The following is an 18704-nucleotide window of genomic DNA, read 5'->3' as shown; positions in this document are numbered from 1 at the left end:
TACTTAGCCGCATTCTGAGATAGCGGTTTAGTTCAAAACCAAACCGCTATCTCAGATAGCGGTTCATAATGCCCCCTGCTCCAAACTTGCAGTTTCCAGTGTTCAGCCAGAAAATGGGCTGAGATCTTCTGCCAAATAGTCCAACTCCAACAACCTGTAAACAAATCCAAGATCTCCAACAACGTCTATAATCCAACTCCAACGTTTGTAATCCAACTCCAATAACCTCCACAAATCATACCAACCAACCAAACCATAACACTTATGCAACAAAATAGAAGAGTGCAAACAAAAAATTTCCAAAAGTTCAATCGTTCCAATAATGACACATGAGTTTCTAAAAGTTCTAAAAGTTCCAATACTAGCAAAAAGAACAAAAGATTACACAAAATTTCTAATGTAGCTCAAATCTAAGTTCTACGTTGTTTCTTTGAATGCTCGGACGATGAAAATGAGGACTCATCCTCCTCGGCAATTGGCTCGGGACGTTGACTAGGAGAGCAACCCTTTTGTCGCCGGTAAGTGAGAAGCTGCAAAGGAGGAGATGAAATAACTTGTGATGCTGGCGGAGATGCAGGAGGAGTAAGAGGTGGAGGGCGTGGAGAAGGTGGTGGTGGAGGGCGTGGAGAAGGTGGTGGTGGAGGGTGTGGAGAAGTAAGTGCTAGAGGGCGTAGAGGAGGAGTAAGTGGTGGAGGGCGTGCACGTGGTGGTCGAAAACCACGCCCTCGAGAAACATGTGAGGTGGAGGTGTCGGGTGTACACTGAGACGAGGCTAAATCATATTGTTGGAGGATATGTTCTTGCCCCACTCTTGATAAGGTCTCAATGCAAGAGGAACTCAAATTGCGTAACGTATCAAGAGTGAGAGGAAGGGCCAAACTGGGAGGTAACTCTAACGCAGAATCCACAGCTCGAGTGCATCTTGAGGCAAGATCAGCCAATGCATGTGACTACAAAAAAGAATGTGAAACAATAATTAGAATTCAACATTAGTTATGAATATAAACATTATACATGAAAATGGAACAAGGATTAATTTACCAAAATAATATCAGAGGAAGACGGCTGATAATGAGTGGTGGGGGGTGATCGTGTAACAGGAGTAATGAGGAGTCTCGTGATGCTACAATACCAATCCATATACTCCTTCATCCTCTCACGATGACCGGCAAAAGGAGTGCCTTGAACAATCCGACTCTCACGATCACGCCACTCCTCCACATATTTGCGATGCATCTCTTCAAACTTCTTGTTTTTATGCCGTCGATCCACATTATGAAGATCAACACTCGTGTCACACGCAACGGGAACTGACTGTTCCAATCCAAACTGACGCATCACTCGATTTGGGTAGTGGTACTCAACAATGTCAAAGCAAATCAACGGTACAACTGAGCGCCATATATCTCTATCACATCTACAAATCTCGGGTAGTAAACCAAGTACCGTCTCTGAATATGGCTGCCAAGTCATCTACAATAAGTAAAAAGTGAGTATTTAGGCAATTTTAGGTGAAATTAAGCAATTTTAGGCTATTTTGGACAATTCTAGGTGAATTTAAGCCTTTAGGTGTGATTTTAAGCTATTATAGACTATGTTAGGTGAACTTAAGCGTGTTTAGGTGTATTTAGGCTATTTTCAAAGAAGGATCGGCACGAATAAGATCTTTTATCTCATTGCATACAAAATCAGAGGAGAGAAGAGGATGATCGATTGAGTTTATGTCACCCAAACAATTACTTGCATGGGGGCCATTATACCTCACAATTCTGAATGAAGCAAGACAAGGATCCTTGATTGCACGTAACCTCCATGAGCATTTGCATGAACTCTTTCTTTTACACTCAACTACGTATTTTGTGGGCTCACTCTCCAACACCTTAAATGAATGATTTTTAGCTATGGAATAACCTTTGACTATGTCTTTCAATTGCGCCGAAGAATCAAACTCTTGCCCAATAGCAAATTCACCATCGAAAGAGTGGTTGTTGGACCAAGTCCTCCAAGAATCAAGCAAAATCGGATCCAACTCTGCAACATTGTTGAAAATTTGAGATGGAGCGCTTTCTCTTATAGCTTTGTCATTAGCATCTTGTGTATCTTCATCTTCATCAACATCACTATCCACCCCAACCTCTTCATCTCCAAAAAAATCAACACATATTTGATCTAGAGAATCGAAAAGTATCATAGATGGATCACCATTTGTAGCTTCTACATGTGGTGTTTGAGTTGGAGAAGTGAGCTCTAAAATGTGTTCACTAGCATATTGTTCATCCGTAAGCATTCTTGTGAATGAACCCGTTAACCCACTTTGATTTGTCAAGGGCAAGTAGGGAAATGGACTCGCCCATGAATCCATTTCATGAAAGGATTCCAAGTGGGATTGAGTTTCAGGTTGCTTTGGAAGTTGCTCGATGAACAATTGCATTGTGGTTGATTGTGTTTGAGACATAGCAATCAACATTGCTTTTAAAGAATTGTCATCATCCAACGGAATGGCTTCATATGAACCGGACATCATTGGATACCTCATTAGTAGCTTCAACTCCACATATCTCGAGTCACATCTCATAAGATCATAAACCTTACTCAAAACCTCATCATAACTCATTTGACAATTGACAAACCCAAATTTTCGCTCTCCTCCTTTATATGTAACATCACCGCTACTTTGCAAAATTTCCCCTCCCCAATGACAATAAATAGGATAGTCTGGCAACTCCATATTCTAAACAAAAAATAATATGATTAATAATATGAAATCCCTAATTTGGGCCATCATAATCTGATTTCAATTCAATTGAACTTGAAAAATTGAAGACTAAAATTCCAAATTGAAAAACTCAAGAGCTTAAAACGAATCAAAGATCAGAAATAATTCAAAAAAATAAAAATCACAGCATAATCACTTTAAAATAATATAATTCATAACATCGCTATCTCAAATAGCGGTTAGATATACGTTAACAATAAAAAAAATTACAATTAATTCAGGGTAATCATATCATAAACTCATCAATCAAACATAAGCATGATCTTCCTAATAACATCATCAAACAAACCTAAACATAGCAACGATTATTACTGAATTAATAATTAGCTTCAAATATATTAATTCAAAAAAAAATTAGGGCTTACCTGATTTCGAACCACCGACGACCGGTGGTGGGTGAGAAAGAAGCTCGACGGCTTTGGTGGCTGATGAGGAGGCTCGACGGCTAGTGGTGGTGAGGAAGAGGTCCGACAGCCGGCAAGGGCTGAGGAACAATTTCGAAACGGAGGAACGATGGAGAAGGGTGAGAAAGAGACTCGAGAATCCGTTGTGGGTGAGGAGGCTCGACGCGACGGCCGGAGGTAGGGCGAGGAATGAGGTCGGCTAACGGCGAGCCGGCCGGTGGAGAGAGAAACAGGGACGACGGCGGGTTAACCGCAGGACGACGGAGACAGAGAGAGAGACGCAGAACAAAGCGGGGTTTTTTTGTGCTTTTGATTTTTTGAATTTGCTTCCTGGAGGTAAGTGATAAGTGGTAAACCGCTATCTGAGATGGCGGTTCATTAAACAGGAACCGCTATCTGAGATGGCGGTTCATTAAACAGGAACCGCTATCTGAGATGGCGGTTCATTAAACAGGAACCGCTATCTCAGATAGCGGTTAACCCCCATAAACCGCTATCTCAGATAGCGGTTTTGCGCTGCTTATTTAAAAAAAAAAAAGACCGGTTCACTATGCTGACGTGGACGGTATGGTGGGAATTAACAAAAAAAGTAACGTATTTTGGGAATTAACTTATCTTTGTGCATTATTGACGGAAATCGCTCCGATAGGAGTGATACACGGTTGTTAACCACGGCTAAAATGTCATTTTTACGAAATACGTTGAAAAGTCAAATAAAGTACTAAAATATCGCCTACTGATAATAATGACAGATTATAATACAAAATGACAATATTTATACAATAATATTACGGAGTAGTAATTGGCCCTGTTTGGTTAAGAGCTGTTAGCTGTTAGCTGATAGCTGGTTTGACTAGCTGTTAGCGGTTAGCTGTTAGCGGTTAGCTGTTTGCATTAGCTGATTTGACTAGCTTGTTGCATTAGCTGTTTGTGTAAAAGTATTTGGTAAATTAGCTGATAGTTTTGAGCTGTTTAATATGTAAAATGACAATTCAGGACGTTGACATGCTTTGTTTCTTATTAATATTAGACAAATATTTTATTGTGTTAATTTTTTCTCTCTATATTTTTCTAATAAACTTTGACTAAATAAATTAAATTTATTTTTTTTAAAAAAAATATTCTTTAATTAATTTTTTTAATAATATATATTTTTCAAATAGATAAATATTAATAATGAAATTTTAAGCATGATTGCAATATACTTCAATGGCTTCAAAGTATATATATAAAATTTATTACAACAAAAAACGAATCTAGTAAATATGGTGAAATGAAAAAGAAAGTGTGAGTAATGTTTTTAGGAGAAAAATATGTACCAAAAGGTCTTGCGCGCACAAGGTGTACAATAAATTTATTGTGCACCAAGATAACTTTTATCCATTTTTTGTAACTTTAATCTAGTTTTGATTAACTTTTATATTAGTAAAAAAAATTGAGAGATAAACATTTTAAAGGGTAAGATAATTAATTTATACATTATTAGTGATTTTAAAGAAATAAGTTTTACTAAAATAAAAAAAATTATCACTAAAACATAAATAGCTTTTACATATATAAGCCTAACTTTTAAGCATTTTGAATTAACTTTTATTCCGGTGTACAATATTTATTGTACACCCCATGTAAATAAGAATTTGTTAATATGTATCAAGGTTGATAGTGGTTGTAATAATAGGCAATAGTAGGACAAAATAGTCATTTTCATCCACTTTCTCAAACCTCTAATTGCAAAAAGCTCCTATATTGAGCTTTTTCAAAATTAGCTTTTTCACCCCAAAACTCTCTTCCTATCCTCTCCTAACCAAACACTCCCAATTAGCTTTTTCTAAAAGTCAAACCTCTAATTCACCCCAAAAAGCTCTTTTTCCCTCAAACCTCTCCTAACCAAACACCCCCTTTATATAAACATCGATAGTATGTATGGTAATTTTTTCTAACCATTCATCTAAGTGGTCCCCTTTCTTTTTTTCTATTTCATTTCATTTCCTTTTTTGCGTGGGTATAACAGATTTTAATATAAAAATGACAGTTTTTATACAACGATAACAATGTTTATACAAACAATGATAGTATATACTCCGTATAACAACACTTTTACTCGTTCGTTTAAGTGGTCCCCTTACTTTTTTATCCCATTTCATTTCCTTTTTCGTGGGTATGGGCATTTTTTCCACTGTTGGACAACGATTAATCACTCCTCCTGTCATAAGGCCATAGGAGAGGGAGAAGTGATACACCGTTGTTAGACAATGGGTAAAATGCCTATACCTAGGGGTAAAATGGTATTTTAGTGTAATATGTTGAAAAGTTAAATAAAGTACTCGAGTCCAAGTCCATGTCTTAGTCCATTGCATCCTAAGCTCGAGTCTAAGTCCAAAGTTTGTGTCTTAGTCCATTGCACGTCCTCGAACCCAAACTCGAGTCCAAGTTTTAGTCCATTGCATGTCCTCGTACGCAAACTCGAGTCCAAGTCCAAAGTCCGTGTCTTAGTTCATTGCATGTCCTCGGTCCCAAACTCGAGTCCAAGTCCAAAGTCCATGTCTTAGTCCATTGCATAGTCCAAATTCACTGCATACTCTAATTCCATTGCATTTCTTGAGTCACTTAAGTTTCATGTCTCACTATGATCTGTTGCATTAAGCCCAAGTCCAAGTTCGATTCCTTTGCGTTAAGTCCAAGTTCAAGTACGAGTCCTTGATAGGCAGTCCATTTGCATTCTTCTAGTTCATTTATTCAAATACACTTGAGTCCATATAAGTCTCTTGTCTCATTTAGATCCATTAAATCGCATTGCATCATTAAGTCTATAAGAGTTCATCTAGAGTCTGATAACACAATAATATACGCATTTTATGTGCCATATTAATCCATTGTTTGTCATGTTTCTTTCGTATTTTGACCTTAAAGTGCTATTATTTTTTGTTTTTGATATTTGTGTTTGTTTTATTTTGTTTTGTAGGAAGTGGCTCAAGTTTCTAGACCTCGGTGAATATGTCGGTAAAGTCATTCATGATCAAGTACGATGTCTAGGAATATCCATGTCTACAAGGTGTTTACATTGTCATATAAACAAGAGAACTCTAAGTCGCAGCCTAATTGTGGCTCGAGAGCATACACCATGGCATACACCACGGGTTGAATGATTATTATAACTATTAGTTTTACTCGTATAATGAATTGAGATGTACATGAAATTAAAAGCATTTCGAATTTTTAACATTGAGAGATCTAATTATTAATAAATATAATACGATAATAGTAAAGCATGAAAGAAACAACACTGCAACAACAATATAAACATAGTACTAATAATAGTATGACATTGAAATGTCTAATTAGTAATAATATAATATAGTAGTAAAGTATTTTAATAAAGATACATCCAATTGAAAGCTCGAAACTTCCATATAGTATTACAACATTGAGAGCATTCATGCAGCAACAGCTCTATCATATGCCACATGAAAGAAACAGCACTGCAACATCTCTATCATTTTCCACAGCAACTAAAACCAGACCAACAAATCAGCAAGAAGCAGCAACAACTCAGCATGAAAGAAGCAGCAACAAGTAACAGAACTTGCAGGCTACAACCATTCATTCATTCATTTAGGTTTCTTCATATTGAACCTGCAAAGCTGCAACCATTCATTCAATGAACAGAACCTGCATCAAGCAGCAATAGAAGTCTGCAAATCAGACTGTAACAAGCCAAAAACAATTTCTTGAGGTGCAATGTTGGGATTCCTCGTAATTTAATTCCAAGTATTCCAAATACAGTCATGCTCAAATTAAAAATACAAACTAAAAGTTACTAATAAAGTCAAGTGAAGCTTAATAAAACAAAGTTCCGACAACGCAAAATAAAACAAACTGCTCCAAAATGAACTCTTTTCTCAAAAGTCCTCCTCGTCTTCACCATACTCATCATCACTGATTTCTTGAGGTGCAATGTTGGGATCTTGGAGAAGAGGAATCTCAATACCATCATCAAGAGAATTGTCACCTTCAAGCAATTCAATTAATAATTAAGAAATATATTAAACATTTAAACACGTAATGATTATTAAAATGAGCTTAAAATATTTATTTTTAGGGGATAAATGACTCACCCTTTTCGACATCGTAGACAATTATCCAACTCCGAGTTGTAATTAAAACTTCTGCATTCTCAGGTAACAAAGAAGCTCGATCTCCACTTTGTTAATATCCTACTTCCTAAGCTAAAAGCCGACTCAGATGCAACGGTAGTAATAGGGATGCTTAACAATTCTCGAGCCATTTTTGCAACTTGTGGAAACCTTATTTCATTATATTTCCACCATTGAAGAACATCCAATTTTGCCAAAGGATCTAGTTTATGCTCACCAAATAGTCATCAAGTTGTGTTCTACCTTGAAACGAGGAACTCTCAAAGTTCGAAAATGCCTACATAGCACAAACATAGACATTAGGACAAATTATGTACTATTTAATAACATGATCAATAAAAATTATATATGAGAGGTAAGGAACTTACAGCAAGGTGGTTGCTTTCACATCTAGCTCCAGGGACATTATCTTGCACATTACCAGTTGTGGCATACTCTTCAAAGAGCTTGAAGAGAGATTCTTTCACTTGTTCATTCTTATATTCAGCACTTCTAGCATCCAATTGCGTAAAGCAAAACTTAACATATTGAAGTTTTAAGCGAGGATCAAAAATTGCAGCTAAAGAAAGAATCATGCTGTAAGATTCCCAATACTTGTCAAATTTTTCTTTCATCTTCTTTCCCATTGTGTTCAATGTCTCATCCTCATGATTACAATAACTCCTTATGAGAGACTCAATTGTCCAAACATGCATTAAATACAAATTGGTAGTTGGATAATTCCTACCAAAAAATTGTTTGGTAATCTCATCAAAAGGCCTAAATAGTGCACATATCTTCTCAAGTTTAGACCATTCATCTTCCGTTGGAGCTTGAGGCGTACTTGCATTACTAATCCTTACCATCCTTGTGAAAACAACACGATAAATAAAAGCCCTTTCAAGCATTGTAAAAGTGGAATTCCATCTTGTAGGACAATCCAACCAAAAACCCTTGGAACAATCTGTAACACCCTAATAATTCCTTGCTTTTATAAAACCATTTTCCAACTTAAAATAAAGGAATTACTAAAGTATTACCGCCACCGTGATAACGGCTAAGGCTATTACCAGAATTACGCAGCGGAATTTAATGTCAACTAACTTTTAAAAACATAATAAATTTAATATTGAGGCCTCCTACAATTTGGAACCATAACGGCCCAAAACCCAAAATATAAATAATTCAAACATTTCAAACATAATTAAAATATTAAATAAAATAGTTTCAAAGAACGAAAACATGCAACTCTCTCAATCATCCCAAGCCACATGATTTCGGTCGTACTTGATCTACCAACCTGCTATATTATTCTACTCCCCAACAATGCAAGTGCAAATGATGGATCATCATAGGGTCATTAAGGCAAAGGCCATGACCAGAAACACACAAAGCACGTAGTCAGCAAAAGCTGAGTACTTACAAGAATAGAGTGAAATGAAACTAACACATGCATCACTCACTAAGTACTAATCAACATGCAAAAGCCATATAATAATAAATCAAACAATCATGAGATACAAGACTCGACTCTTGACTCGACTCTTGACTCACAATTTAATTAGAATAAGCTTCGAACGGGCCAAAAGAATAATCCACAAAGGGAAAAGGTGATGGGAGCCAACCATACACCAAATATATAATAATAAAATCGGGCCATACCGACGGAATTCCTGCGCATAATATAAATGAAACAACGTCTTGTATCATTAGTAGGAGTACGAGCTTTCCGGCAAGACTCCCCCCATTGTTCATACTCAAGGTATATACGTTCCAAGAGTTTTGAAGCTTGTTCTGGTTGCACTTTACGTTTATTAATATTTTATTAAAGGCGAACTCAAGACTCGACAACATGCATACATAAAATTAATAAACAACAACCAAAACAATCTTATTTTAATGCTTTAGGACTTGTGATCAACCAAGCAAGACACTTGTGATATTACTACCATGTTCCTCCTCACCAAAGTGAGACTCCACATCATGCACATTAACATGAGGGTTGTGCCCTTGCACGACCAATCCTAATTCATTCCATACATAATATTCTCAACTGAACCCTACATGTGCGGTGGCTTACGTGAGCTAACCCTTCACATGTGGTAAAATAAATAGTACGACAAGGTACAGATAAATGGCTCAAAGTATGCTAGACATCCCGTACAATAGCATACAAATAAATAATCCATCCCTTGCATGTGAATTGAACCATACATGCATAAATATTGAACAACATGATTGACAATGAAATCCATACTCATAATAATTTCAACATGCTTGTTCAACAATTAATCCAACAAATCCAACATCACAAATCACATGCTCGTTCATCAAAATAAACATGATTCCACATAATGTAATTCACATCATCACCAATCATGTAATGTCATTGACAAAAGGTGTGGTCGCCCTAGACTTGTACGTACCTTGAATACCTAAGCGTAGGGGCCACTTTGCAATAACGAGCACTCAACTAGAAATCACCTCCTATCATCAAAATAATGAAACTTAAATTATTTCCATGTTCATTAAATTTCCAGCAACTTTATAAAAATTAAAACTTCCTTTAGACTTTAGAATTCAATCGTTTTTCAATAATAAAGTCGTCTCAATTTGGAAAATCAATCCCTAGTACAAAAACATGCTTTTTCCGCCTTTAAAATCAATAAAAATCAACACTTTAAACCTTTATTCAAATCTGAAAATATAATTGATTATCATAATTAAAATCATCACCTAATTATTCTAATTAATTGACTCATTAGGTCTAGGTTAAAACCCTAACTTGAAAATCCCAATAACACTAGTTTAAAATCATAAAAATCGATGCTTTATTAAATAAACAAATCTGAAAATTTATCCTTTAATAATTAAAACAGTCCTAATGGATCACAAAACACAATTCCTCAAACCACGGTATTCATAACCGGTTCCCAGCATTTTAATTACTCAAAACAATGTTAACATAATAATTTAAAATACGGAATCTAAATAGAATAGGTAAGGAAGAAGAGAATTATACCAATCCGGCCTATAGCACGGAATAATCACGAATTAGGGTGATTGGGCGAAAAAGGAATTGAATTACGAACACGAACAACACACACACACACACACACACACACACACACACACACACACACACACACAAACACACGTCGTGTGTGCGCTCGCGGGGACGAGAGGGGCGACGAGCAGGGCTGCGCGCAGGGCTGCGCGCAGGGGCTGGCGCGAGGGCGCGAGGGCTGCAGGGGCGCGCGCTGTGCGCGAGGAGAGAGAGAGAGAAGGCGAGTGTGGGTGCTGGCGCGCGAGGGCAAGAGAGGGAGTGTGGGTGTGGCTGGCGCAAGCAACGCACACAGCAGCAACAACAACAGCACATCAGCAACGCAAGGGCGCGCTGGCTGGGCTCGAGCAAGAGGGAGGGGCGAGCAACAAGGGGCGAGCAACAAGGGCGAGCAGCACACGAGGCACGACCGTGCTCGTCCTGTGCGTGCGGGCGGACCGAATCAAAGAGGAGAGGAGAGAGAGAGAGAGAGAGAGAGGAGTGTTGGGCAAGAAATCAAAAAGGGGCTTTATGAAATTTTAGGGGTTTATTTAATGATGGGGGAGTCTATTTATAGGCTCCCTAATCCCTTGATGGGCTAGGCTTAGGATATTTGAGTTGGGCTTAGGAATTAAATGAATCGGGCTAGCTTAGGATTTAAATTAAACTGTTTGGATTGGGCTTGATTAATAAAACGAACTGGACTTTTTATTTAAAACCCGAAGCTTTTAAAAATCATTTTCAACTCATTTAATTTCCCGACTCAAGAATTAAATTCGTTTCGTAATTAATTAAAATAATAAATATTCTAATTAATTAAAATACATTAAATAAATACATTTAAATATTATTTAAATACTAATAAATCGTAAAATGCTTTATAAATATAATAAAATATATTTATAAATATTATAAAAATACGAGGTATTACACAATCAATACAAAAACTAAGAGCACACTCTCGAAATTTTAGTTTTCTAGCCTCAGAGCTAGTCCAATATCTAACTGATTATCTAACTTTACTAATAGCATCATAAACAATACCCAATCCATCTTGAACAATCAAGTTTAATACATGAGCACCACAACGAATGTGAAAGTAATCACCATCAGAAGGTAATCTACCAAACACAGAAAGACTATCGGCCAACAAATCTTGCTTATTATCATTGCATCTAGCATTGTCTAATGTGATAGAAAAGATTTTCTTATGAATTCCCCATCCCTTTAAAAGAGCAAGAACCTTATCATGCAAAGCTTGGGCATTATGAGGAGGAGGTTGTAATATCCCATATTTTTGCGTAATAATATTTTAACGAAATTGAGATTTGAAAATTATTTATTACCATTTATAAATTTATTAGCTTTCATTCTTCTTTTAATGTACAAGTTATATTTTAGCTTCCCATTTTATTTTACATAATTAATTTTCACGGTTTGTAAGAATTCTTGATCAACTTATTTTTAAGCTTCAAAAGAAAGACAAAGAGAAATAATTTTTTTAAAAAAAAAACAAGAAGAGAGAAATGTGAAGTGTCTAGCTTATTGTCATTACTCAATACCCAACATCTTCATCAATTTTCAATCAATATTATGACTCTTAAATTTCATTTGTTACATACAACCCTTCAATTGCCAAATAATTACTTTCTTAATCGTTGCTTAACCCTTCATCTCCTATTAAAGGAGTAAACATAGGTGCGATCAACGACGTTTCTAGTTTTGGATACTACGTATTTCGGGTTCTACACTTCGTGAGGTAATTATCGATGTCCATCATCTCTAGGATCCCGTAAGGGAGTTATATTTTTTATCTGATTATGTAGCATAATGTTTTACTCAATAGAGAATGTCGTAGACTCGTAGTATTACTTATTAGAGGATGTCGTAGACTCATAGTATTACTATTATTCAATCTTCGTTTACTTAAAACTGTATTTATATGTAAACTATTTTCGTAAAATGTCAATCTTATAAACGTTAGTTTAGTGTACAGAGTAATTATAGATAATGGGAGAAATGCAATATCAAAGAATATCTCTCATGGGTATGTCATTATCATAAGGTTATAACACCTAGCTTGCTGTAATTGCTCTTGAATTTGAGAAACTTGGTTAATTTGGTTAGTTACTCCAAAGTAAATTATGTTACTATGTGTTGGACTTTTTAAATCTATTAAAAACGTAAAGTGGAATAATTTAAGAGGGGAAATGAAACCCGAAAGGGTGAGGAACAGGTTGCCCTACTAGATGTTGTTCTATTGAGTACATATGTCGTTGCTCAATAGGTTTCTAGTAGGTTTCGTATTTCCCTATCAACTCCCTGTCATAAGTCTTCCTCCTAATCATGAAGTATTAGTGAGGGGTGTGCACACTAGGGACATTCTGTCATCTGGATTACTTGGCCATCATTTAAGGGTGACGCGCGACCCTTTCTTAGTAGGTGGTTACTTTGGGACTAGTCCCGGCCTACTAGAGTTCTCTTTCCCTCTCTTAAATAAAATATAAATTGTTGTGTGTCGTTTGATTAACGAATTTATTAAATTTGGTTACTATGTTTTATTTATGTTTAAATCTAACAGTTTTTTTTAAAAAAAATAAAATTAATTATTTTACGGGATGGAGTCATAATTACTCAGTTTTTCTGATTTTTGTAAGTTTGTCTCTCTTTCTCTTTTCTTATGTATTTTTGCAGGTTGAGTATGGGACACGGCTCGAGTGAGGGCGAACGTAGAATAATCACCTAGTCGAACAACTTTTTAAGTTTATTATTTTCGTGAACTTTTTCAAAGTTTGTGTTGTAATGACATTCACTTAATTTAGACCACTTAGTTAATTTAATAATCATGGGTTAATTATATTTATTGGTATACCACATTCATTTCCGAGAGGAAATGGATGCTATGTAATACTCCCAAGGTTTGGACGGTCGTTTTATCTATATTGAAAGGTCCAAATTTTGGGGGTGTTACAGAGGTACATGACAAAAGTTTAGTATCTTATTCTGCAACTTCCCATTCTCATCTACATAATGAGCTGTCAAAGAAAGGTAATCTTGACCAACAGAAGACGTCCACATATCACTTGTTAAACATATCTTCCCAGGAACCTCTTGCAATTCTCTCTTAAGCTTTTTTTTCTCTAACACATGAACTTTAATAGTCCAATTCCTAGCTGTATTTCGACAAATTGGCTTGCATTCATCATTCAAATACATATGAATATCCTTATTCCCTTCATGTTCAGCAAACGAGTAACTATAACCATGCTTAATGATAGCTAATGCAACTTCTTTTTTTTGTAAATAAGATGATTAAACTTTTTAGGTTTTTTTGCCTCTTTATCTAAAAACATTTGACCAACATCAAAACTAGCAATTTTAGGACAAATTTCAGTATGACGTTTGAAATTAGTTGTACCATTATGAGAATCAGCAAACACAGGTCCTTGGTTGCAATATTTGCAATAAGCTCTTGGTCGTTTGTCATTGAACTCGCCACCGTCGAAGCAATTATAATGATCCCAAACATTTGATTCCCATTTCCTTTTGCGACTCCCAGATCACTACAACAAAAGTACTAATTAACAGCGCCTAATTAATAGCGCTTACCAAAAAACGCTATTAGTTATATCAAATAATAGCACTTTATTTTATATTGCTGTTAAAAGAAGTCATCTTAATTTCCATCTCAATATAATACAGCGCTTTTGTTTAAACGGAGTAATAGTTTATCTTCATCACCCAAAAAAATATAAATAAAAATAAAATCCCTCTTTCAGGCGCCTAAACGTTTCCCACGTACGTTGTCCATCTTAATTCCTCCCTTCATTTTTCCACGCACGACTGCTTTCACGGTTAAGCCATCGCACAACTGCTTCCACCCTAAACCCTAGATGTTCAATCCCAATCCAAAGTCAAGAGTTCAATCCCAACCCACTCTAACCGAAATTTCGCAATTCGAAATGAAAGAGTTTCCTTCAATCCAAATTCCCTCATATCCGAAACGGGACATGAATGCAGATCAAGATCCACATTTGTTAAATCAGTTGAAGGGCAAGCCCTGACTTATGCAATTTCGCCTAATCTTCACAAAATGAAGAACAAATTGTCTGCAATTAAGGTATTTTTGATGTTATGCTTCGCAATTTTAGATGTTAGGGTATAAGATTATACACCGACAATAAATTGTACCGATTTTGTGAATTATCTTCCTGAATTTTTTTGTTCAGCAATCTAATACTTGAAATCAAACTAATTTAACACTCAAAATCTATCTTAATTTTGTGAGTTTTTTTTTGTTATTTTGGATTAAGATTGATTTATTGTTGGATTTTTATTTGGTGATTTTTGTTTGCCAATGTATGATTATATGTGGAGGACTATAGAGAATCCAGACTTGTATTGTGTATTAGCATATTGTTGTTGTTTGAATTATTACTTAATGTTTCTATGTTTTCTATAATTTGTATTTAATGGGGTATCCAAACAGAGCAGTAAGCATGTTCTAGAATGCTATGAATTATGGTAATTGACTAATGTTGCTGGTTAGCTATTGATTTAGTGGCCGGAACCCTAAAATGTGGATCTTAATCTGCATCCATGTCCCGTTTCGGGTGTGATGGTGTAATGAAAAGTATTAAAGGGTAATATAGAGAAGTCTTAATTCTAAGTTATTGAATATAGAAAGTGATACGAAGTAGAAGTATATTATTTTGGAACAGCCCCTAGTGATGATGCAGCTTGTCAGTTACAAGTTTTGTAATTGTAAATTGAGCAATTGAAAGTCAACTTTGTAATGGTAGATTGAGCAATTGCAATTTCTTTGTTTGCTTAGCTCTTTTGGAATGATAACAGTCATTTGTGACTACAGATGCAAAAAGTTTGCGTCTTTTTTTCTTTCTTTATGTGTGACCCCTTGTATATTCAGCTGTGAAGGAACCATTGCTAGTAAGAATTATTGCTTTGCTATAAAAATTTATTTTGGCATGAAGTCAATATATAAAACTTCTATGTAGTTTGCACTAGTTTACCACATTTGGCGGGCACGAAATCATGTTTATTAGAATGGTGTTGTTCTGTTGTCTGATCAGTTTGTAAAAATTGTTAAGCAGGAAGTATGTTGGAGAACTCATTCTCTGGTCACGCCAAAATGGTCTGATAGTGAGTTGGTTTGGTTTCAAGGGTTGAGGACTGCAGTTCAATCTCTCTGCCTTGCTATTTTAAATGCAGTAGTTTATCTTTGTGGTTGGGGATGCACTGTTGTTATTGATGCGGGTCTGGTTTTTTGGTTTGTGGGGGTTTATTAGATGACCTATATCATAATATGCATATGTTAATGCTCCTGATGTTTTTGTTAAAGTGTGGAGAGGGATAAAAACAGGTGTTGAGACACATGGTATAATTTCTGAATAGTTACGTGAACATAGATTTTTTTTGAACGCCCATTTATTTTACTGACAAAAAATTATGGCTATAACCAAGCAACTAAATTTTTTCTTTCATATGATTGTTTTGTTCCTGATCTAGGAAAGAAGCAGTGGAAAGCTCGATTTGTTGCAATTGGGTTGGAAAGAAGCAGTGCTTGCAGGATCCTTATAGGATCCACTGTGTTTTTTACTTTTTATTAGAAAAGAAAAATTCAAGGTAAGAGTTTCGATTTGGTTGTTGTCCACATATTTTTTCTTTCAGGTTATGTAGAAGCTTCATATAATGTGCAAACTACAGATTTTGGAGGAATGGACAGTCCCTTATTTTATTTGGCTAGAATTCAAGCTGTTGAGAAACATAAGCTAGGAGAAGGTGGTTTTGGCCCTGTCTTCAAGGTGAGAATTTGAAACAAATCTAAGGTTAATCTTTTTGTTCATGATCCGACAATCCAAAGCTTTGATAATGGATTACTTACATGTATAGTCTTTATAGGGTGTTCTGCCAGACGAAACCAAAGTTGATGACAAACGGCTCTCCAACAAATCTGGTCAAGGAAAGGATGAATTTACAGATGAAGTTCTGCTAATCTCAAATTGAATTTTCAGCATAAGAATTTGGCCAGACTGTTGGATTTTGCGTAGAGGGAACTTAAAGGCTGCTCATCTATGAACTTATGTCTTCTGGCGGCTTAGAGTCATGGCTTTATGGTACTACATTGAGAATATATGGTCTACAACACCATTGCTTAGATACTTATTTCCTTTCCCTTTTCTTTTTTTAGTGTGTTGACAATATTGCATATGATTTTAAGTTATGAGACATCAAGACGTTTATTTGATATGATAGAATTGAAATTGGATGTTACACTTAGTATATATTCAATTTTTTTTACTATTTTTTTTGTGGGGATTGGAGCAACATATATATATATTCAACTCTTACATTATTGGCTCTAAAATGGTTGTTTTTTTATTTTATAGATATTTAATAATTAAAAATTAAAACTAAAAAGAGGCCGTTAAAAATTAAAATTGTCCCTAATGCACGTTTAAATTAAATTCATTGATGGGTACATAAACTTTCCCATCATAACCAGATCTTTAATAGCGCTTGTATATGGAATGCTGTTAAATGAGGTAATATTAACAACGCTTTTTAAAAGCGCTATTATTCTTTTAACAAAGCTGCTAATTAACAGCGCTTTAAAAGCGTTGTCTTTAATTGAAAAAAGCGCTATTAAAAGGTTATTTTGTTGTAGTGGATGAGTCATTACTTTCTTGTCCACTCTCACCACCGCGACTCGTATCACCAGTACTTGCACCACCCAAATTAGGCTCAACTCCTACAACAATTACAAATTTAAAATGATCAGAGTTAAACATGAGGCAACATATTACATATTTAAAATGTCTGACTACTTTGATAATTAAAAAGCAGCATAATGAAATTAAAATTAATTAATTGAACTTCCATCTTAATCCAGAAGCAATAATAGAATTAATCGCCTTCTAACCACTTCAAAGGATAAACAAATCAGTTGCAATCATCAACTAACATCATTGCTTCCAAAGAAAGGTATGCACACTCCTAAGTCCTAAGGACTTGGCTAAACTTCCCAACATCAGCAAACCAGGGAGAGATTATATTATACTTCAGTCTTCCCCAGATTTTGACAAATAAATGATAGAAAATAGTAACATATAGCAATTACATTTAATTGAATATCCAGAATTCATCCATATTATGCATCAGTTCTTAACCCAGATTATGCGATACGATACTAACCCCATGAAAGAGTCTCAACAGAGTTAGTTAAACATGAGGAAAAATTGTATTTATTTTCTACATTGTACTTGCAGGACCTGGAAAATAAGAACAAGCACCTCAAATAAACCATAATATATTAATATACATATGAACAAAAACCAATTAATCAAACTCAAATCTTAAAACATGATTTGAATAATCTCATATTCTCTATCTAACAAACCATAATCAAAATCATATAAGTGAGCACTAAAAATGGCATGCTACTGCTGATGTTAATTTGCTGGTATCAAATATGTATGTACGGAACTACGGACTAAAATTTTTAACAATCAACATCAAAATCTCAAAAAATTAAACAACCCATATAAAGAAATTAAATAAACACGGATTAACAACCCGCTAAATCTCACCTCAAGCATCTCAAATTCTCAATATCATATAGATTAGTTTCGACTTTCGACTTTCGACTTGGCAATAACACTCTAACAGTCATATTATATTGAATTTAGAGTCTAAAATTGAATAATTGATAAAGGATTAAAGGGGTTACCTAAACCTTCTTCGAAAGTGGGAGATGAAGAGGATGAAAAAATTGATTGACCACGAGGAAATGGAACGCGGCCTGCTGGAGAACCTCCTCGCTTATGGAAGGGAGGACGAGAGCTTGACCGTCGACCCATGTCGGCAGTAAACCAGAGAGTTTGAGAGTATGAGATACAGAAAGAGATGAATGTTTGAGAGTTACTAGCGGAGTAGCGACTGTTTGAGAATTGCGAGTTTAGATTTAGGTTTTTTACTCTTTTTTCAAAAAAAATAAAATAAAATAATCTTTCACTTTATCACTAAACCCGACGAGTCATACCGAAACCGACCCGTTTTGGACCCGAAAATTTTGGGTTGATCGGGCTCGGATAGTAACGGGTTACGGGTTGAGAAATCTTGTTCAAGACCCACTTTTTTCAGGTCGGGTTCGGGTCGGTTTTCGGGTCGGGTCGAGTTTTGACAGGTCTAATCCAAACGAGAGACACTTGTTCAAGTATGACTTGGCCCCTCATGGACTCAACTTGGAAATAATATAACTTTGAAAGGAGCTTGCTCATTAAAAAGTATCATCGCTTTTGTACTTGATTATTGAAATAAAGCTTGAATAT

The 18704-nt window shown here is 35.5% G+C and overlaps 2 protein-coding genes and 1 long non-coding RNA gene across 5 annotated transcripts; 1 reads left to right on the top strand and 2 right to left on the bottom strand.

The window, feature by feature from the left end:
- Window positions 1-277: 277 nt before the first annotated feature.
- LOC130470305 (serine/threonine-protein phosphatase 7 long form homolog) lies at window positions 278-3509 on the bottom strand. Its single transcript, XM_056840222.1, has 3 exons — window positions 3142-3509; window positions 1042-1473; window positions 278-950 (listed from the first exon to the last, which is right to left on the bottom strand). Exons 2-3 carry the CDS (start codon window positions 1471-1473, stop codon window positions 411-413), a joined length of 972 nt encoding a protein of 323 aa, XP_056696200.1. The 5' UTR covers window positions 3142-3509; the 3' UTR covers window positions 278-410.
- Window positions 3510-6949: 3440 nt separating this feature from the next.
- LOC130470304 (zinc finger BED domain-containing protein RICESLEEPER 3-like) lies at window positions 6950-13911 on the bottom strand. Of its 3 annotated transcripts, none has more exons than XR_008930375.1 (5): window positions 13775-13911; window positions 9740-9800; window positions 7703-7826; window positions 7296-7611; window positions 6950-7189 (listed from the first exon to the last, which is right to left on the bottom strand). XR_008930375.1 is itself a non-coding variant. In XM_056840221.1 (5 exons), exons 3-4 carry the CDS (start codon window positions 8177-8179, stop codon window positions 7537-7539), a joined length of 552 nt encoding a protein of 183 aa, XP_056696199.1. In that variant the 5' UTR covers window position 8180; window positions 9740-9800; window positions 13775-13911; the 3' UTR covers window positions 6950-7189; window positions 7296-7536. The 3 variants fall into 3 exon arrangements, 2 of the variants coding, with proteins under 2 accessions (XP_056696199.1, XP_056696198.1); XM_056840221.1 differs by having other exon boundaries at window positions 7703-8180; XM_056840220.1 differs by having other exon boundaries at window positions 7703-9800.
- A 246-nt stretch (window positions 13912-14157) lies between these two features.
- LOC110787636 (uncharacterized) lies at window positions 14158-16771 on the top strand. Its single transcript, XR_002533144.2, has 4 exons — window positions 14158-14476; window positions 15883-15999; window positions 16081-16178; window positions 16276-16771. It is a non-coding gene; the product is annotated as an uncharacterized lncRNA (long non-coding RNA).
- Window positions 16772-18704: the final 1933 nt, after the last annotated feature.

This window comes from Spinacia oleracea, chromosome 3 (genome assembly GCF_020520425.1).
Source record: "Spinacia oleracea cultivar Varoflay chromosome 3, BTI_SOV_V1, whole genome shotgun sequence".
Classification (NCBI taxonomy): Eukaryota; Viridiplantae; Streptophyta; class Magnoliopsida; order Caryophyllales; family Amaranthaceae; genus Spinacia; species Spinacia oleracea.
This window is presented reverse-complemented; position numbering and strand designations above follow the sequence as displayed.

Bases quoted from the DNA above. Each gene is read 5' to 3' on its own strand.
- LOC130470305 (XM_056840222.1), bottom strand. From the start codon at position 1,473: ATGACTTGGCAGCCATATTCAGAGACGGTACTTGGTTTACTACCCGAG. The intron at 951-1,041 runs GTAAATTAATCC...TCTTTTTTGTAG, and splicing joins CTTCCTCTGATATTATTTTG to TCACATGCATTGGCTGATCT.
- LOC130470304 (XM_056840220.1), bottom strand. From the start codon at position 8,221: ATGCTTGAAAGGGCTTTTATTTATCGTGTTGTTTTCACAAGGATGGTA. The intron at 7,612-7,702 runs GTAAGTTCCTTA...TGTGCTATGTAG, and splicing joins GTGAAAGCAACCACCTTGCT to GCATTTTCGAACTTTGAGAG.